Source organism: Rana temporaria, chromosome 3 (assembly GCF_905171775.1).
Source record: "Rana temporaria chromosome 3, aRanTem1.1, whole genome shotgun sequence".
Taxonomy (NCBI): domain Eukaryota; kingdom Metazoa; phylum Chordata; class Amphibia; order Anura; family Ranidae; genus Rana; species Rana temporaria.
Genome location: NC_053491.1, coordinates 485,316,056 through 485,338,536, shown reverse-complemented (window position 1 = coordinate 485,338,536; position 22,481 = coordinate 485,316,056). Strand labels below are relative to the sequence as shown.

Below are 22,481 nucleotides of genomic sequence, written 5' to 3'. Positions count from 1 at the left end.
TCCACTGTGATCACACCCCCAGATCCCCCCCCCCGATCCCTCCACTGTGATCACACCCCCAGATCACCCTCCGATCCCTCCACTGTGATCACACCTCCAGATCCCCCCGATCCCTCCACTGTGATCACACCTCCAGATCCCCCCCCCCGATCCCTCCACTGTGATCACACCTCCAGATCCCCCCCGATCCCTCCACTGTGATCACACCTCCAGATCCCCCCGATCCCTCCACTGTGATCACACCTCCAGATCCCTCCACTGTGATCACACCTCCAGATCCCCCCCCCCCGATCCCTCCACTGTGATCACACCCCCAGATCACCCTCCGATCCCTCCACTGTGATCACACCTCCAGATCCCCCCGATCCCTCCACTGTGATCACACCTCCAGATCCCCCCCGATCCCTCCACTGTGATCACACCTCCAGATCCCCCCCCGATCCCTCCACTGTGATCACACCTCCAGACCCCCCCCCCCCGATCCCTCCACTGTGATCACACCTCCAGATCCCCCCCGATCCCTCCACTGTGATCACACCTCCAGATCCCCCCCTGATCCCTCCACTGTGATCACACCTCCAGATCCCCCCCGATCCCTCCACTGTGATCACACCTCCAGATCCCCCCCCCGATCCCTCCACTGTGATCACACCTCCAGATCCCCCCCCCCCCCGATCCCTCCACTGTGATCACACCTCCAGATCCCCCCCCATTCCCTCCACTGTGATCACACCTCCAGATTCCCCCCCCGATCCCTCCACTGTGATCACACCCCCAGATCACCCTCCGATCCCTCCACTGTGATCACACCTCCAGATCACCCTCCGATCCCTCCACTGTGATCACACCTCCAGATCCCCCCCCGATCCCTCCACTGTGATCACACCTCCAGATCCCCCCCCCATTCCCTCCACTGTGATCACACCTCCAGATTCCCCCCCCCCCCCGATCCCTCCACTGTGATCACACCTCCAGATCCCCCCCCCCATTCCCTCCACTGTGATCACACCTCCAGATCCCCCCCCCCGATCCCTCCACTGTGATCACACCTCCAGATCCCCCCCCCATTCCCTCCACTGTGATCACACCTCCAGATTCCCCCCCCCCCGATCCCTCCACTGTGATCACACCCCCAGATCACCCTCCGATCCCTCCACTGTGATCACACCTCCAGATCACCCTCCGATCCCTCCACTGTGATCACACCTCCAGACCCCCCCCCGATCCCTCCACTGTGATCACACCTCCAGATCCCCCCCGATCCCTCCACTGTGATCACACCTCCAGATCCCCCGATCCCTCCACTGTGATCACACCTCCAGATCCCCCCCGATCCCTCCACTGTGATCACACCTCCAGATCCCCCCCAATCCCTCCACTGTGATCACACCCCCAGATCACCCTCCGATCCCTCCACTGTGATCACACCTCCAGATCCCCCCCGATCCCTCCACTGTGATCACACCTCCAGATCCCCCCCGATCCCTCCACTGTGATCACACCTCCAGACCCCCCCCCCCGATCCCTCCACTGTGATCACACCTTCAGATCCCCCCGATCCCTCCACTGTGATCACACCTCCAGATCCCCCCCGATCCCTCCACTGTGATCACACCTCCAGATCCCCCCGATCCCTCCACTGTGATCACACCTCCAGATCCCCCCGATCCCTCCACTGTGATCACACCTCCAGATCCCCCCCCGATCCCTCCACTGTGATCACACCTCCAGACCCCCCCCCCGATCCCTCCACTGTGATCACACCTCCAGATCCCCCCCCCCCCCGATCCCTCCACTGTGATCACACCTCCAGATTCCCCCCCCCCGATCCCTCCACTGTGATCACACCCCCAGATCACCCTCCGATCCCTCCACTGTGATCACACCTCCAGATCACCCTCCGATCCCTCCACTGTGATCACACCTCCAGATCCCCCCCGATCCCTCCACTGTGATCACACCTCCAGATCCCCCCCCCATTCCCTCCACTGTGATCACACCTCCAGATTCCCCCCCCCGATCCCTCCACTGTGATCACACCTCCAGATCCCCCCCCCCGATCCCTCCACTGTGATCACACCTCCAGATCCCCCCCGATCCCTCCACTGTGATCACACCTCCAGATCCCCCCGATCCCTCCACTGTGATCACACCAACAGATCCCGCCGATCCCTCCACTGTGATCACACCTCCAGATCCCCCCGATCCCTCCACTGTGATCACACCTCCAGATCCCCCCCGATCCCTCCACTGTGATCACACCTCCAGATCCCCCCCCCCCCGATCCCTCCACTGTGATCACACCTCCAGATCCCCCCCCCCCGATCCCTCCACTGTGATCACACCTCCAGATCCCCCCCCCATTCCCTCCACTGTGATCACACCTCCAGATCCCCCCCGATCCCTCACCTGTGATCACACCTCCAGATTCCCCCCCCCCGATCCCTCCACTGTGATCACACCCCCAGATCACCCTCCGATCCCTCCACTGTGATCACAACTCCAGATCACCCTCCGATCCCTCCACTGTGATCACACCTCCAGATCCCCCCGATCCCTCCACTGTGATCACACCTCCAGATCCCCCCGATCCCTCCACTGTGATCACACCTCCAGATCCCCCCGATCCCTCCACTGTGATCACACCTCCAGATCCCCCCCGATCCCTTCACTGTGATCACACCTCCAGATCCCCCCCCCCCCCGATCCCTCCACTGTGATCACACCTCCAGATCCCCCCGATCCCTCCACTGTGATCACACCTCCAGATCCCCCCCCCATCCCTCCACTGTGATCACACCTCCAGATCCCCCCCCCGCGATCCCTCCACTGTGATCACACCTCCAGATCCCCCCCCGATCCCTCCACTGTGATCACACCTCCAGATCCCCCCCGATCCCTCCACTGTGATCACACCTCCAGATCCCCCCCCGATCCCTCCACTGTGATCACACCCCCAGATCCCCCCCGATCCCTCCACTGTGATCACACCTCCAGATCCCCCCCCGATCCCTCCACTGTGATCACACCTCCAGATCCCCCCCCGATCCCTCCACTGTGATCACACTTCCAGATCCCCCCCCGATCCCTCCACTGTGATCACACCTCCAGATCCCCCCCCGATCCCTCCACTGTGATCACACCTCCAGATCCCCCCGATCCCTCCACTGTGATCACACCTCCAGATCCCCCCGATCCCTCCACTGTGATCACACCTCCAGATCCCCCCGATCCCTCCACTGTGATCACACCTCCAGATCCCCCCCGATCCCTCCACTGTGATCACACCTCCAGATCCCCCCCCGATCCCTCCACTGTGATCACACCTCCAGATCCCCCCCCGATCCCTCCACTGTGATCACACCTCCAGATCCCCCCCCCCGATCCCTCCACTGTGATCACACCTCCAGATCCCCCCCCCCCGATCCCTCCACTGTGATCACACCTCCAGATCCCCCCCCGATCCCTCCACTGTGATCACACCTCCAGATCCCCCCCCCGATCCCTCCACTGTGATCACACCTCCAGATCCCCCCCCCCGATCCCTCCACTGTGATCACACCTCCAGACCCCCCCCCCGATCCCTCCACTGTGATCACACCTCCAGATCCCCCCCCCCCCGATCCCTCCACTGTGATCACACCTCCAGATCCCCCCATTCCCTCCACTGTGATCACACCTCCAGATCCCCCCCCCCCCCCGATCCCTCCACTGTGATCACACCTCCAGATCCCCCCCCCCGATCCCTCCACTGTGATCACACCTCCAGATCCCCCCCCCCCCGTTTCCTCCACTGTGATCACACCTCCAGATCCCCCCCCCACATCCCTCCACTGTGATCACACCTCCAGATCCCCCCATTCCCTCCACTGTGATCACACCTCCAGATCCCCCCCCCCGATCCCTCCACTGTGATCACACCTCCAGATCCCCCCCCGATCCCTCCACTGTGATCACACTTCCAGATCCCCCCCCGATCCCTCCACTGTGATCACACCTCCAGATCCCCCCCGATCCCTCCACTGTGATCACACCTCCAGATCCCCCCGATCCCTCCACTGTGATCACACCTCCAGATCCCCCCGATCCCTCCACTGTGATCACACCTCCAGATCCCCCCGATCCCTCCACTGTGATCACACCTCCAGATCCCCCCCGATCCCTCCACTGTGATCACACCTCCAGACCCCCCCCCGATCCCTCCACTGTGATCACACCCCCAGATCCCCCCCCCGATCCCTCCACTGTGATCACACCTCCAGATCCCCCCCCCGATCCCTCCACTGTGATCACACCTCCAGATCCCCCCCCCCCGATCTCTCCACTGTGATCACACCTCCAGATCCCCCCCCGATCCCTCCACTGTGATCACACCTCCAGATCCCCCCCCCCCGATCCCTCCACTGTGATCACACCTCCAGATCCCCCCCCCCGATCCCTCCACTGTGATCACACCTCCAGATCCCCCCCCCGATCCCTCCACTGTGATCACACCTCCAGATCCCCCCCCGATCCCTCCACTGTGATCACACCTCCAGATCCCCCCATTCCCTCCACTGTGATCACACCTCCAGATCCCCCCCCCCCGATCCCTCCACTGTGATCACACCTCCAGATCCCCCCCCCCCGATCCCTCCACTGTGATCACACCTCCAGATCCCCCCCCCGTTTCCTCCACTGTGATCACACCTCCAGATCCCCCCCCCCAGATCCCTCCACTGTGATCACACCTCCAGATCCCCCCCCGATCCCTCCACTGTGATCACACCTCCAGATCCCCCCCCCCGATCCCTCCACTGTGATCACACCTCCAGATCCCCCCCCCCGATCCCTCCACTGTGATCACACCTCCAGATCCCCCCCCCCCCGTTTCCTCCACTGTGATCACACCTCCAGATCCCCCCCCCCCCCAGATCCCTCCACTGTGATCACACCTCCAGATCCCTCCTTTTCTAATCACACCTCCAGTAATGCCCCGTACACACGATCTGAAATTCCGACAAGAGAACCGTGGATTTTTTTTCTGATGGAATGTTGGCTGAAACTTGTGTCGCATACACACGGTCACAGCAAATTCCGACCCTCAAGAATGCGGCGACATACAACACTACGACGAGCCGAGAAAAATGAAGTTCAATAGGCAGTGCGGCTCTTCTGCTTGATTCCGAGCATGCGTGGATTTTTGTGCATACAGACGATCGGAATTTTCCGACAAGAACTTTTCTTGTCAGAAAAATTGAGAACCAGCTCTCAAATTTTTGTTCTCGGAAATTCCGACAGAAAAAGTCAGATGGAGCCTACACACGGTCGGAAGCTCACTTCGGACTTTTCTTGTTGGAAATTCCGATGGTGTGTATGCGGCATTAGGGATTCCATCTGTACAGTTTTCTCCCGGACAGTCTGGTTTTGATTGATGTGTTCGGGTTTCCGTCTTTTTCAGACCCGGACACATCGTTCACATTGGATTGCACCGGGAGTGACGAGTCTGCTCGCCATCTGATCTGTCCCCCCTCCCAATGGCAGCCTGTCCTCCCTCTCCTCCTTCTCCACTCTGTATAAACACACACAGGAGGAGGGGGGAGGGGGGCACACACAGGGGAAGGGGGGGCACACACAGGAGAAGGAGGGAGGGGGGGGCACACACAGGAGGAAGGGGGGGCGGCACTGATCGAGGTCTGTCCACAGTTTTCTATGCTCTGTAGATGGACAGGGAGGAGGGGGAGAGAGTGCCTGGGAACAATGGCGGCTGGTGTTCAACATTTTTGGGGGGGTGCAAACAAACTGAAAAAAATTATCAATTGCAGCCACTGTGCCCATCAAATGCAGCCATTGTGCCCCATCAATTGCCAACACTGTTCCCCATCAATTCCTGCCAGTGTGCCCCATCAATTCCCGCCAGTGTGCCCCATTAATTGCTGCCAGTGTGCCCTATCAAATGCCAACACTGTTCCCCATCAATTGCCACCAGTGTGCCCCATCAATTGCCGCCAGTGTGCCCCATCAATTTCCACCAGTGTGCCCCATCAATTGCTGCCAGTGTGCCCCATCAATTGCTGCCAGTGTGCCCCATCAATTGCCGCCAGTGTGCCCCATCAATTGCCAACACTGTTCCCCATCAATTGCCGCCAGTGTGCTCCATCAATTGCTGCCAGTGTGCCCCATCAATTGCCGCCAGTGTGCCCCATCAATTGCCGCCAGTGTGCCCCATCAATTGCCGCCAGTGTTCCCCAATCAATTGCCGCCAGTGTGCCCCATCAATTGCTGCCAGTGTGCCCCATCAATTGACACCAGTGTGCCCCATGAATTGCCGCCAGTGTGCCCCATCAATTGCCGCCAGTGTGCCCCATCAATTGCCGCCAGTGTGCCCCATCAATTGCTGCCAGTGTGCCCCATCAATTGACACCAGTGTGCCCCATGAATTGCCGCCAGTGTGCCCCATCAATTGCCGCCAGTGTGCCCCATCAATTGACACCAGTGTGCCCCATCAATTGCCGCCAGTGTTCCCCAATCAATTGCCGCCAGTGTGCCCCATCAATTGCTGCCAGTGTGCCCCATCAATTGCCGCCAGTGTGCCCCATCAATTGCCGCCAGTGTGCCCCATCAATTGACACCAGTGTGCCCCATCAATTGCTGCCAGTGTGCCCCATCAATTGACACCAGTGTGCCCCATCAATTGCCACCAGTGTGTCCCATCAGTTGCCGCCAGTTTTCCCCATCAATTGCCACCAGTGTGCCCCATCAATTGCCACCAGTATGCCCCATCAATTGCCAACACTGTTCCCCATCAATTCCCGCCAGTGTGCCCCATCAATTGCCCCCAGTATGCCCCATCAAATGCCAACACAGTTCCCCATCAATTGCCGCCAGTGTGCCCCATCAATTGGCACTAGTGTGCCCCATAAATTGCCGTCAGTGTGCCCCATCAATTGCCACTACTGTGCCCCATCAATTGCTGCCAGTGTGCCCCATAAATTGCCGCCAGTGTGCCCCATCAATTGCTGCCAGTGTGCCCCATAAATTGCCAACACTGTTCCCCATCAATTGCTGCCAGTGTTCCCCATCAATTGCCAACACTGTTCCCCATCAATTGCCGCCAGTGTGCCCCATCAAGTGCCGCCAGTGTGCCCCATAAATTGCCAACACTGTGCCCCATCAATTGCCGCCAATTTGGAAGCCTATTAGAGCCCACAGCTGTAATTCAGATGCCTGGCGCCCGACAAGGGGGCTTATACCTAAATAGGGGGCGGCGACCATAGATAGATATCCCTCTTAAAGCACCCACCCCCAAGCACATATCAACCCGCCCCCTGCACTAGCCCTCTCCCTTGACAAAGCACCCCCCAACACATATCTGACCCCAAGAACCCCCCCAACACATATCTGACCCCAAGAACCCCCCCAACACATATCTGACCCCCAAGCACCCCCCCAACACATATCTGACCCCCAAGCACCCCCCTAACACATATCTGACCCCCAAGCACCCCCCAACACATATCTGACCCCCAAGCACCCCCCCAACACATATCTGACCCCCAAGCACCCCCCCAACACATATCTGACCCCAAGCACCCCCAACACATATCTGACCCCCAACACATATCTGACCCCCAAGCACCCCCCTGACCCCAAGCACCCCCCCAACACATGTCTGACCCCCAACCCCCACCCTACACATATCTGACCCCCAAGCACCCCCCCAACACATGTCTGACCCCCAACCCCCACCCAACACATATCTGACCCCCCAAGAACCCCCCCAACACATATCTGACCCCCAAGCACTCCCCCAACATATATCTGACCCCCAAGAACCCCCCAACAAATATCTGACCCCCAAGAACCCCCCCAACACATATCTGACCCCCAAGCACCCCCCAACACATATCTGACCCCCAAGCACCCCCCAACACATATCTGACCCCCAAGCACCACCCTCAACACATATGTGACCCCCAAGCACCCCCCAACACATATCTGACCCCCAAGAACCCCCCAACACATATCTGACCCCCAACCCCCACCCAACACATATCTGACCCCCAAGCACCCCCCCAACACATATCTGACCCCCAAGCACCCCCCAACACATATCTGACCCCCAAGCACCCCCCCAACACATATCTGACCCCCAAGCACCCCCCCAACACATATCTGACCCCCAAGCACCCCCCAACACATATCTGACCCCCAAGCACCCCCCCCAACACATATCTGACCACCAAGCACCCCCCCAACACATATCTGACCCCAAGCACCCCCCCAACACATATCTGACCCCCAAGCACCCCCCCAACACATATCTGACCCCCAAGAACCCCCCCCCCCCAACACATATCTGACCCCCAAGAACCCCCCCAACACATATATGACCCCCAAGCACCCCCCAACACATATCTGACCCCCAAGCACCCCCAACACATATCTGACCCCCAAGCACCCCCCAACACATATCTGACCCCCAAGCACTCCCCCAACACATAGCTGACCCCCAAGAACCCCCCAACACATATCTGACCCCCAAGCACCCCCCCCCCAACACATATCTGACCACCAAGCACCCCCCCAACACATATCTGACCCCAAGCACCCCCTCAACACATATCTGACCCCCAAGCACCCCCCCAACACATATCTGACCCCCAAGAACCCCCCCCAACACATATCTGACCCCCAAGAACCCCCCCCAACACATACATGACCCCCAAGCACCCCCCAACACATATCTGACCCCCAAGCACCCCCAACACATATCTGACCCCCAAGCACCCCCCAACACATATCTGACCCCCAGGCACCCACCCCAACACATATCTGACCCCCAAGCACCCCCCAACACATATCTGATCCCCGAGCACCCCTCCAGGGGTGCCAACACCTAAATATAATATAGATACAAGCCATGAACAGTGATGTAATGTAAGGAGGAAACATAAAGTGAATATCTGTGTATAACAAATGGAAAAACTGACAGTTAACACCCTCCAGGGGTGCTAACACCTAATAGCAAAACTGGTAAAAGCAACGCACAGTGATGTAATGAAATCTGTGTGTAACAAATAACAGTAAATACCCTCCAGGGGTGCCAACACCTAAATTAGATACAAGCCATGCACAGGGATGTAATGTAAGGAGGAAAAATAAAAGTGAATATCTGTGTATAAAAGAAATGGAAAAACTGACAGTAAACATCCTCCAGGGGTGCCAACACCTAAATCTAAATTAGGTGTAAGCAATGCACAGTGATGTCATGAAATGAGGTAAAATAAAAGTGAAATAGAAAAAAATGACAGCAAACATTTTTTAGCTATTAGTTGTTGGCACCCCTGGAGGGTGTTTACTGTCAATTTTTTCCCATTTGTTATTCACTTTATTTCTTTCTCATTACATTACATCACTGCGCATTGCCTTTACCTATTTTATATTTAGGTGTTGGCACCCCTGGAGGGTATTTACTGTTGTTGTTTGTTTCATTTGTTACACACAGATATTCATTGAATTTTCTTCCTCATCCTATTTCATTACATCACTGTGCGTTGCTTTTACCATTTTTGCTATTAGGTGTTGTCACCCCTGGAGGGTGTTTACTGTCTGTTTCCATTTGTTATACACAGATATTGGGCCAGATTCACGCTCGATCTACGTGATTTAAGATCCGCTCCCGCAAGTTTAGGAGGCAAGTGGGTAATTCACAAACCACTTACCTCCAAACTTGCGGCGGCGGATCCTAAATCCCCCGGCGGAATTCAAATTCCGCGGCTAGGGGAGTGTCATATTAAAATCAGGCGCGTTCCCGCGCCGATTTAAATGCGCATGCGCCGTCCGGGGAATTTCCCGGCGTGCATTGCTCCCACTGACGTCACTAGGACGTCAGTGGTTTCGACGTGAGCGTGAATTGCGACGCGCGTGTTCGTGAATCGGCGTACGCAAACGACGTTGGAAAATTCAAATTCGACGCGGGAACGCCGGCTATGCTTAACATTGGCTGCGCCTGATAAAAGCAGGAGTAAGTTTACGACGGGAAAACCGCTACGGAAACCGACGTAAGAACACTGCGACGGGTCCGCGTACGTTCGTGAATTTGCGTATCTCGCTGATTTACATATTATTTATCGTAAATCAGCGGGAACGCCCCCAGCGCCATTTTTAAATTGAAAAAAAGATCCGACAGTGTAACACAGTGTAACACTGTCAGATCTGAGGCTGCATTCACATCTAGACGGACGAAATCGCGGCAAATCGCGGTAAAAATAGCGGCGTTTTGTACCGCGATTTGCGGCGACAAAACGCCGGTATTGTCCGCCTAGATGTGCCCCAAGATGACCCCCTCTATGGAGATGATTGCCATCTCCTAGCCGAACGCTCGAAGACGCCTGAAAAAAAGGTCCGGGACCTTTTTTCACGCGGTAGGCGACAGGCGTCCGGCGTTCGGCGTGGAGATGTGAACCATCTCCATAGAGGGACATCAGTTTTCAGCCCTCTGGCGGCAGCGGCGTAGCGCTACAGGCGTAAAAACGCCTAGGTGTGAATGGGGTCTCAGCCCTATCTATGCGTATCTGATTCTATGAGATAAGTCAGAGATACGATGGTGTATCAGGAGATATCAGGAGATACACCGTCGTATCTCTTTGTGAATCTGGCCCATTCACTTTTATTGTTCCTCCTTACATTACATCGCTGTGCATTGCTTATACCTAATTTATATTTGGGTGTTGGCACCTCTGGAGGGTGTTTACTGTCTATTTTTTTCATTTGTTATACACAGATATTCACTTTATTTTTCCTCATTACGTCACATCACTCTGCATTGTTTTTACCAATTTCATGACATCACTGTGCTTTTTTCCAGTTTCGCTACTAGGTGTTGGCACCCCTGGAGAGTGTTTATTGTCATTTTTATTTTTATTTTTTTTGCACGTATGTTTATGTTATGGGCCAGTTCCACAGAGAGAGTACGCCGGCGTATCTACTGATACTCCGGCGTACTTTCAAATTTGCCGCGTCGTATCTTTAGTTTGAATCCTCAAACCAAGATACGACGGCTTCTGGCTTCGATCCGACAGGCGTACGCCTTTAGATCGTAGGTGCAATACTTCAGCGCCCGCTGGGTGGCGTTCACGTCGTTTTCCGCGTCAAATATGCAAATTAGCTATTTCCGTCGATCCACGAACGTACGCGCGGCCGTCGCATTCTCTTACGTCGTCTCTAGTCGGCTTTTTCCGGCGTATAGTTAAAGCTGCTATTTTGCGGCGTATAGATAGACTTGCCATGTTAAGTATGGCCGTCGTTCCCGCGTCGAAATTTGAATTTTTTTTTTTTGCGTAAGTCGTCCGTGAATCGGGACGGACGTAACTCACGTCTAAGTTAAAAAAAATGACGTCCTAGCGACGTCATTTAGCGCAATGCAACGGCGAGAAATTTAGAAACGGAGCATGCGCAGTTCATTCGGCGCGGGGACGCGCTTCGTTTAAATGAAACACGCCCCCTAATCGCCGATTTTAATTCCGCCGCCAGAGATACCACTACGCCGCCGGAACTTACGGCGCGAATTCTTTGAGGATTCGAAATTACGCCGGGTAAGGTACGGCGGCGTAGCGTATCTCTGATACGCTGCGCCCATCTATTTCTATGAGGATCTGGCCCTTTGTGTTTAGATATACACAGGTATATCACTTCTCTTTTCTTTCCATATTCCCATTTTGCTTTTTTTTGGTTTTTTTACACCTCTGTGTTATATATTTGTACGTTTTTTGCCATTTTTTTTTTTACACGAAAGATTGGTTGTTGGTCAATTTGTTATTTTTATTTAGTTGACACATTTACCTTGTGTGGATTGTTATTGGTTTTGTTTATTTCACTTGGAGGGGGCACCACCCCTGTAGTGTGTTTATTATCACACTTTTTATTACATAGGGAGTAGTGCAGCAGCGTCGTTTTATGTTGTCTTATTAGAAGTGGTGGAAGACATTGGGGTGCTTGAGGTCAGCTCTTTCTTTTAGTTGTGTGTCACCTGACGTGGCGTGAGTGTTTTCTTGTCTTTTAGGAGTCCCGCATTAGACCCCCATACACACTATAAGATTTTTGTCTTCAGATTTACCAAAATCATATAGGCGTACGACGATATACGGCGGCGCGATGGCGCTGCTGCGCAAATGGGAGGCGTACAGGTACGTCTCCTTTTGATCACTGCTCCCGATGACAGCCGTGATTTGTGTCGTGTCACTTGTAGCCACGCCCCCCACACAGTTAGAATCACTCCCTAGGACACACTTAACCCCTTCCTCGCCCCCCTAGTGTTTAACCCCTTTCCTGCCAGTGTCATTTACACAGTAATCAGTGCATTTTTATAGCACTGATCGCTGTATAAATGTGAATGGTCCCAAAATAGTGTCAAAAGTGTCCGATGTGTCCGCCGTAATGTCGCAGTCACGATAAAAATTTACTATTACTTATTAACCACTTAAGGACCGCCGTACGACGATATACGACGGCTGGGCACGTGGACGTATATATACGTCCCCTTTAAGAGCCCAGCAGTGGGTCACGATCGCACCGCCAGCGGCGCGCCCGAGACCCGGTCCGAAGCTCCGTGACCGCGCCGGCGGGACCCGCGGACCCGCTCGCCTTCAGTGTCCCGCGATCGGTCACCGGAGCTGAAGAACGGGGAGAGGTGAATGAATGAATGAATGAATGACTTGTATAGCGCTACTCATGCGAACTGAATCGCCTCCGGGCGCTTTTTCCTCCGGGCGCTTTTTTTTTGGCTGGTGCGGTCATTTTACCCCGTAGGATCGTGACACGCTAGGGACACACAGTCATACACACATATATACATATATACTGGGCCAATTTTGGACAACATCCAATTTACCTACCATCATGTCTTGGAGTGTAAACACACCTTCCCCGCTCTTCGCTGTGGCAGTGTCATTGATCGTCTGTTCCCTGATATAGGGAAAGACGATCAATGACGTCACACGTCCAGCCACGCCCCCCTACAGTTAGAAACACCCATGAGGTCACACTTAACCCCTACAGCGCCCCCTAGTGGTTAACTCCTAAATGGCAATTGACATTTTCACAGTAATGAGTGCATTTTTATAGCACTTTTTGCTGTGAAAATGACAATGGTCCCAAAAATGTGTCAAAAGTGTCTGATGTGTCCGCCATTAATGTCGCAGTCATGAAAAAAATCGCTGATCGCCGCCATTAGTAGTAAAAAAAAAAATTATTAAAAATTATTAATAAAAAAACTATCCCGTTTTGTAAACGCAATAAATTTTGCGCAAACCAATCAAGATACACTTATTGCGATTTTTTTTTACCAAAAATAGGTAGAAGAATACGTATCGACCTAAACTGAGGAAAAAAAATGTTTTTTTATATATTTTTGGGGGATATTTATTATAGCAAAAAGTAAAAAATATTGCTTTTTTTTTAATTGTTGCTCTATTTTAGTTTTTTTAGCGCAAAAAATAAAAACCGCAGAGGTGATCAAATACCACCAAAAGAAAGCTCTATTTGTGGGGGAGAAAGGGATGTCAATTTTGTTTGGATACAACGTCGCACGACCGCGCAATTGTCAGTTAAAGCGACGCAGTGCCGAATCGCAAAAAGTGCTCTGGTCAGGAAGGGGGTAAATCCTTCCGGGGCTGAAGTGGTTAAAGTGAAACTATTAAAAAAAATGCTAAAATCCTAAACATAACATTCCTATACATAATACTTAAATGACTGAGGGAGTAACTGTATACAAGAGGTGCTTCTGTACAATGTATACAACGGTATGGATTTTAAGGGGGGGGGGACACAATAAAAAAGAAATGCCCCCCCCCCCCCCAAAAAAAAGCTCAATACCAGACCCTTATCTGAGCATGCAGCTTGGCAAACACGCCATAGCGTAGCCTTAAACCATAATGAATTTATAAAAAAAGGGATAAAATTGCACTCACAAAAAGGTAAGGGGGGAGGGGGCGGATGGACATGTACTTAATGTGTACCAGGAAACCCTCAGTCAAAATGGACTCCCAGCGTCCGGTTCATTTTCTCGTGCTGGTGGCGGAGGCTGGGAGTCCACTTTGACTGACGGTTTCCTGTCACACGTTATGTACATGCCTATCCGCCCCATCCCCCACCCAACTTTTGTGAGTGCAATTTTATCCCTTATCCACTATGGTCATCACAGCGCTGTTGTCCAGGTCCGGTCCATTTCCCCTTGTTGATGGCCATGGCTGGGAGTCCACATTGACTCACAGTTTCCTGAATTATGTACATCCAGTGGTTCTCCACCCTGTCCTCAAGGTGGGCTGTGCAAAAATTTGATTCGATTAAAAAATCGAGTTGTTAGGTCAAATCGATTCAGATTTTGACAAAATCGATCTTTTTGATTTTTATGCCCAGGACCGGCACTGACACTGCGCCGGTCCTGAAGAGCTGCAGGCAGGAGTTTTTAGGCAAGGCTGCGGCTTCGGCCTTGTCCGCGGGGCCGGACACCATGGACTAGGCCGAAGCCGCGGCCTCGCCTAAAAACTCCTGCCCGCAGCTCCCCAGGACCGGCGCTGACACCGCGCCGGTCCTGGGGAGCTGCGGGCAGGAGTTTTTAGGCAAGGCTGCAGCTTCGGCCTAGTCCACGGGGCAGGAGGCCGTGGACTAGGCCGAAGCCGCGGCCTTGCCTAAAAACTCCTGCCTGCAGCTCCCCAGGACCAGCACTGACACCCCGCCGGTCCTGAGGAGCTGCAGGCAGGAGTTTTTAGGCAAGGCTGCAGCTTCGGCCTAGTCCACGGGGCAGGAGGCCGTGGACTAGGCCGAAGCCGCGGCCTTGCCTAAAAACTCCTGCCTGCAGCTCCCCAGGACCAGCACTGACACCACGCCGGTCCTGAGGAGCTGCAGGCAGGAGTTTTTAGGCGAGGCCGCGGCTTCAGCCTAGTCCGCGAGGTCGGATGCCATGGACTAGGCTTCAATTAGGATCGTAAATCGAGTTTTCTTATTAAAAAAAAAAAAAAAATCGCAGATATTTTTAGGGGGGAAAAATTGCCCAGCTCTATCCTCAAGTACCCCAACAGTCCATATTTGCAGGTTTTCCTTTATGTTGCACAGGTGCTTTAAAAACATGGCCTGTTGGGGGTACTTAAGGACAGGGTTGAGAACCACTGATCTACATGACCATCCATCCCCTCACCACCAGCACCCTTGTTAGTGCAATTTTACCCCTTTTTTTAAAAATTCACTATGGTCTTCGCAGTGCTGTTGTCCAGGTCTGGTCCATTTCCCCATGCTGATGGCCAAGGCTAGGAGTCCACGTTGACTGGCAGTTTCCTGCATTATGTACATAAGTGGTTCTCAACAACCCTGTCCACAAGTACCCCCAACAGGCCATGTTTGCAGGTTTTCCTTTATCTTGCACGGGTGCTTTAAATCAGTCAATGGCTTGGTATTTTGAACAGCTATTTTATCTAAGGGCCCGTACACACGACCGGATCTGTCCGCTGATACTTGTCCGCGGACCAGTTTCAGCAGACAAGTTCGGTCGTGTATACGGCATATCGGATGGTTTTCCGGCGGACATTTGTCCAGTCGACCGTTTTCCAGCGGGTAAAAATTTCTTAGCATGCTAAGAAACCTGTCCGCTGGAAACCTGTCCGTCGGACATGTTCGGTCGTCTGTACAGACTCACCGGCCATGTCCAATCGACCGCCATCCCTCGCATGCGTCAAAGTGATTTGACGCATGCGTGGAAGTATTTACCTTCCAGGGCCGCGCACGTCGAAGCGACGGCGCGGCCACGTCACCGCATATTGTGTACGCGCGGATTTCTGTTTGATGGTGAGTACACACATCAAACAGAAATCGGCCAGACGATTGTCCGCTGAAAACGGTCCGGCGGACCTTTTTCAGCGGACGGTTTGGTCGTGTGTACAGGGCCTAAGAGAAATTCCCAAAACATGGCCAGTTGGGGGTACTTGAGGACAGGGTTAAGAACCACTAATCTACATGACCATCAATACCCCCAACCCCCCCCCCACCACCAGCACCCTTGTGAGTGCAATTTTACCTCTTATTTAATAAATTCACTATGGTCATCACAGCGCTGTTGTCCAGGTCCGGTCCATTTACCCTTGCTGATGGCCAACGCTGGGAGTAGACTTATGCTGACAGTTTCCTGCGTGATGTACATCAGTGGTTTGCAACCCTGTCCTCAAGTACCCCCAACAGGCCATGTTTGCAGGTTTTCCTTTATCTTTCACGGGTGCTTTAAATCAGTCAATAGCTTGGTATTTTGGACAACTATTTTATCTAAGAGAAATTCCCAAAACATGGCCTGTTGGGGGTACTTGAGGACAGGGTTGAGAACCACTGATCTACATGACCATCAATACCCCACCACCCTTGTGAGTGCAATTTTATCCTTTATTCAATAAATAATTGATGGTTTAATGCTACACTATGGGGTGTCTGCACCCTGTCTGTCTCTTTTTGTCTCTAGTTAGACCAGCTGTCTCTTGATTAGGTTTGGGCTACCTATGCTGATTTTTTTGCGGATGCACTCATCGGCTTTATGTATATACCGTCTATTTTTGGCTGTTGGACATAAATTGTCATGGTATATCATACATTGCCATTTCTGTGACCGATTGCACAGACATTTCTGTTTATATGGAGCGCTGTGGTTTCAGTCACAGACACACACGGTATATGATGGTTGGCACCTGCCGAAGTGGCTGAAGGTCCAGCATTCAGATCGAACCCGGAGCTCATCTCTAATCACCAACACTTCACATGGGCAATAGAAAAAAAACTTTATTTACATTAACATCTCCTTTACTAATTCCTCCTCCCATCACCAGGACACATCTAGTGATTATAAAAGATCCACCATCACAATGATACATTATATTAGGATCCATTATAAGGCCGGGTTCACACTATTGCGAATTGACCATCCATCCCCTCACCACCAGCACCCTTGTGAGTGCAATTTTACCCCTTTTTAAAAAATTTACTATGGTCATCGCAGTGCTGTTGTCCAGGTCTGGTCCATTTCCCCATGCAGATGGCCAAGGCTAAAACGGTGAACGGGGACGCACCAGACCCCTGCTGTGAGCCGCATGCGAAGATAGTGTGAACCTAGCCTCAAAGTGATCCCATAGAATTATATTGGTGATCCATTCTATGGGGACACATTATATTAAGATCCATTATAAAAGTGATCCCAAAGAATTCTACTGGGGATCCATTCTATAGGGACACATTATATTAGGACCCATTATAAAAGTGATCCAATGGACTTAGGCCAGGTTCACACTGATGTGTATTGGATGTGGGTTTCCCCTCCTCCAATTCGCATGACAGGAGAGTGTGACCGCCTCTAAATGGAGAGTCCAGTCCGGGGAGGCCACGGAGCGCACAGCAGAAGAGTCCTGTGCGTCTGACGCTCCGTTTCAGGTCCAAATCCAGGCCTAATTCGGACCTGAAACGCTGAACGGTGACACAATGGACCCCCTGCTGTGCCCTGTGCCGCACACAGTGTAAGGTGCCTAAGAGCCATTTCACACTGAGCCGCCCATAGTGTCAATGCCGCAATTTTTTACCGCCGACGCTATGAGCAGATTTGCGGCGCATTTCGGCCACTAGCGGCCGAAAAAGGGTTAAAGCCGCCCGCAATGCCCTGCTGAAGGCAGCGCATTGCAGGCGGTATAGCCGCGCTGTCCTATTGATTTCAATGGGCAGCAGCGGTGGAGGAGCGGTAAACACACCGCTCCTTCTCCGCTCCAAAGATGCAGCTAGCAGTATTTCTTTTTTACCGTCCTGCTAGCAGCTTCTTTGGGGTGGGTTGTGAGTGCTGCATGCACACAATTTCTTCACACAATAAAATAACCAATAGAACAAACTGATTGTTAAAGGGGTTGTAAAGGTTAGTTTTTTTTATTTTCTTAATAGGTTCCTTTAAGCTAGTGCATTGTTGGTTCACTTACGTTTTCCTTCCATTTCCCTTCTAAATGTTTTTTTTCTTTGCCTGAATTTCTCACTTCATGTTCCTCCTCAGCCCCCATCTTTCAAACCGCTCTGGCTGGCGGTTAGTCAGCGTGCTCGCCCCCTCCCGTAGGACTACATCCCTGCGGGGAGTCAGCATGCTCGCCCCCTCCCTTGGCACTACATCCCTGTGGGGAGTCAGTGTGATTGCCCCCTCCCTTGGGACTACATCCCTGCGGGGAGTCAGCGTGCTTGCCCCCTCCCTTGGGACTACTTTCCTGCGGGGAGTCAGTGTGATCTCCCCCTCCCTTGGGACTACATCCCTGCAGGGAGTCAGCTTGCTCGCCCCCTACCTTGGGACTACATCCCTGCGGGGAGTCAGCGTGCTCGCCCCCTCCCTTGGCACTACATCCCTGTGGGGAGTCAGCGTGCTCGCTCCCTCCCTTGGGACTACATCCCTGCGGGGAGACGCCGTGAACGTTCACAGCGTCTCCCCGCAGGAATGTAGTCCCAAGGGAGGGAGCGAGCACGCTGACTAACCCCCAGCCACAACGGCTCGGATGATGGGGGCAAGCTTACTGAGGAGGAACAGGAAGTGAGAAATTCAGACAAAGAAAAAAAAACATTTAGAAGGGAAATGGAAGGAAAAGGTAAGTGAACCAACAATGCACTAGCTTAAGACCCCTTTCAAACTGAGGATTTTTTCAGGCGGTACAGCGCTAAAAATAGTGCTGCTATACCACCTGAAAAACTCCTGCACTGCATACTCAATGTGAAAGTCCGAGGGCTTTGTGGCGATGCGCTGGTGGAAGACAAAAAAATCTCCTGCAAGCAGCATCTTTGGAGCGGTGAGAGGAGCGGCGTGCATATCGCTCCTTCCCATTTAAAACAATGGGAAACCGCGGCAATACCGCCCGTAGAGGCGCATTGCGGGCAGTATTGACCCTTTATCGGGCGCTAGCGGGGGTTAATACCGCATCGCTAGCGTCCGAATCCTGCGGCAAATCCAACGGTATAGCGCCGCTATTTCGCCACCGCGGCTCCCGCCCCACTGTGAAAGGGGCCTAAAGGAACCGATTTAGAAAATAAAAAACAAACCTTTACAACCCCTTTAATGTATTGATAATAAGGAATGAGACGGTCTACAGATTATAATCTTAGATAGAAAAATAGTGTCATGTAAAAACGGAAGTAAAATAATGTCTGGGTCCTTATAGGAAATCTCACTTATATTTATTTATAGAACAACATGCAGGACACTAACCGAAGCCCCGCCCACTGTCTTATCTAATTGGTTGAAATATTCCACCAACCCATCCCTCCTCTATGTGACATCACCAAGTCTCTGGGGCAGATTCCTCACATCTTCAGATTCCCCCCACAGATCTTTATTACACCTCCAGTCCATACCCATATCCCAGCATGGAGGGCCTCCGTGAAGGTGGTGGTGTAACTGCGTAGGTATCGGATCGGGTCACACAGATCATAGAAGGAGATCTTCCCGACATCGTAATCCAGATATATCCTGACTCTGGTACTGATGATATTACCGAGTAAGCGGATCCCTTTACCTTCATGTACCACCATATACTGGTTATCTTTTTTGACCAAAGTCCAGGACTTGTTATTCCATCCAATAAGTGACGGCTCTCCTCTCCTTTCCATACTGGGGTAACACATCCCGACTATCCATTGATCTGATACTCCGACATCCACATCCCAGTAATGTTTCCCGGAGGAGAAACTCTGACTGCTCAACACCTGAACATAACCAAAAAATCTCTCTGGTGTTTTGGGGCGCTTCTGGTTTACGTCTGTCCAGGATGCCGTTTTCCTGTCATCTGAGATACGTAGATTATTTTGAGCTGTGTTTACATCCAGTAATATGTCTTCAGGTTCCTTTATATAGAAATGTACATTAAACCGCGTTATTATTTCAGACAATGCACGTAATCCACGTGATATCTCAGCCATATCCAGACCTCCGGCATCATGGAGGAGCTCCTCATGTCTCTCTCTGTCCTCATTATCTCCATCCTCAGTATCACACAAGTCACCTGTGTCTGATTCCTGTAAGACAGTCAGTGGATCCGTCATGTTACACAGCTCCTCAATGCGACGCATCTTCCTGGACAGCTCCTCCTTCTTTATTTCCAGATCCTGGATCATTTCTGACATGCAGATGGAGACCCCCTGTGCCCACCTGGAAATCTCATCCTTGAATTTCTCCTCCAGCTCATCCAGATGTTTCCTGAGATCTTTAAACAGGGTGGCGACTTTCTTGTTGTCACTAGCTGCTTTTTCTTCTACTTTCCTCCTGTGTTCCTGCAGACTCTGGACTCTTTCCTCCGTCTCCTCTCTCTTTTTTTAGAAGTTTCTGCAGAACATTCCCCAGTGTCTCCTTCTTCATCTTGAAAGCTTCAACCAGTGACTCCACCTGGTGTCCTCGATGTTCTCCGGTCAAACTGCAGGACACACAGATACAAGTATCATCCTCAGTGCAGTAATACTCCAGGATCTTCTTATGGACGGAGCATTTCCTGCTCTCCATGGACAAGGTGGGGTCACATAAGATGTGTTCTGGGGTCTTTTTGTGGACTCTCAGGTGTTTATCACACAGAGAAACCTCACAGTGTAGACAGGATCTAACAGCAGGTACAGGAGAGTCCACACAGTGAGTACAGAAGACCCCGGACTCCTCCTGGTCTGCATGAGCAGACTGGAAATTCTCCACTATGTTACGTAGTGTTATGTTCCTCTGCAGTGCAGGACGACCCCTGAACCTTTTTCGGCACACAGGACAGAAGTAATCTCCAGCCTCCCCCTGTGTATCCAGCACACGTTTTATACAGACCGGGCAGAAGTCGTGTCCGCATCTCAGCATTACAGGATCTGTATAAATGTTCAGACAGACGGAACATTCCAGCTCAGCTCTCAGGTCTGCAGACGACATCGCTGACACCAGGAAGAGAAACACATGGGAGAAGGAATGCAGTTGGGAGGGGGGACTTCCTCCAACACAGGAGGAGGCTGGGACTGATCAGTGATATTTGACCCGGAAGAAAACAAAGCACAGAGGGGGGAGGGGGTGTTTTCCTCACAGTAGTGAAGAGAATCTCATCTCCCTACATTAGAAGACATAGAAAGACGGAACGATTGTGTTTTTTTTCAAACGATCTGCTGGTGGTCGCTGAGCTGGACTATCTCATTCACAAGCACGGCTCGTAACACACAAAACCCAAACAATACTTCATACTCAGAGGTTGAACATAGACATGGAGGTCTGTGTGCCCGTTATAACACCCTCCTAGATAGGCCTCATGCACACAGGACATTTTTACAGCTGTTGTTTTTGGCTTCAGGCGTTTATTTCTGCAGCCAGTAAACTCTCCAGCATGTTATCCTATGTGTCCATAGGCTTTTATCAGCAATTTTTGACAGGGGCGTTTTCTGACTGGAAAAAAAACCTCAGAACTAGTGGGTTTTAAGAGGAGTTTTTCAGCTGTAGAACATGTTCCAACTCTGAAAAAAGCTAAACACAGCTTAAAAACACAAAAAAAATTGTCTGCCCAGAGTTTATCAGCGGTTTTAAGCCATAAGCTTTTGTGGGAGTGTAGCACTACCCCTGGAGGAGCTGCTGGTTGTTTTGGGTGGCACATTTACCTCATGGCTCCCCCGAATTCCTAGAGGTGGATGATGCGTATTGCATTTGGTAGAAGTAAAGGAATGTCCGCAACAGGTGCTCTTTGCTGTGCTCTTTATTACCCAGCCAGGTAAAAACAATGGCCCAGATTCAGGTAGATTTGCCCATTAGTTGCACATGTGAAGAGCAGCTGATTTGCTCTGCGCTGGGGCAAATTGGAAAGCTTGCCACCTGATTCAGGTTTCCTTTTGTCTGGTAATTTGCTCCTTTGTCAGGCAAAAATCAGGGCGCAAGCCAGCGCAAGTGAAAGTGGGTGTGCCCCTATGCAAATGATTTTTTTCCACTCAGCCGTGGTTTGTGCCGGGCACACGCATGCGCAGTTCGGGCGCTCTCGTCTGCGCATGTGTGAAACTGCGCCTGTCCTATTTTCAGGGCAAATTCTGCCCACCTGAGCAAATAAATAGGGGCAGACCTGCGCAGGTCATGTGCAAAATTACATCCTCCTTGTTCCCCCCCCCCCCCCCCTGAGCAAGGTAATTTTGCCCTTTGTTGTAAGATGGCACCTCCCGGCCAAAAAAAAAAAAGGAAGGCTAACTTTGTGGCAGCTGAGATGGAGATTCTGCTGGAGGCACTGACGCGCCATACTGGTGTTCTTTATGGCTCTGAACGCCAAAATACCACCGTAGCCCAAAGGAGGGCAATATTTGAGGCTATAACCTTGGACATCAATGCCCTGGGCATTGAGGAGCGGACTTGGGAGGACATACAGAAGAAATTCACGGACATGCGGCGTCGCGTCAGGGACAAAATTGTCCTCATCAAAAAACATAGCAGGGGCACGGGAGGAGGACCAGCCTGCTCTTTGCGACTC

The 22,481-nt window shown here is 52.2% G+C and overlaps 1 protein-coding gene across 1 annotated transcript; it reads right to left on the bottom strand.

Moving 5' to 3' along the window:
* Positions 1 to 19,182: 19,182 nt before the first annotated feature.
* LOC120933724 (tripartite motif-containing protein 14-like) lies at positions 19,183 to 20,049 on the bottom strand. Its single transcript, XM_040347078.1, has 2 exons — positions 19,300 to 20,049; positions 19,183 to 19,266 (listed from the first exon to the last, which is right to left on the bottom strand). Exon 1 carries the CDS (start codon positions 19,939 to 19,941, stop codon positions 19,327 to 19,329), a length of 615 nt encoding a protein of 204 aa, XP_040203012.1. The 5' UTR covers positions 19,942 to 20,049; the 3' UTR covers positions 19,183 to 19,266; positions 19,300 to 19,326.
* Positions 20,050 to 22,481: the final 2,432 nt, after the last annotated feature.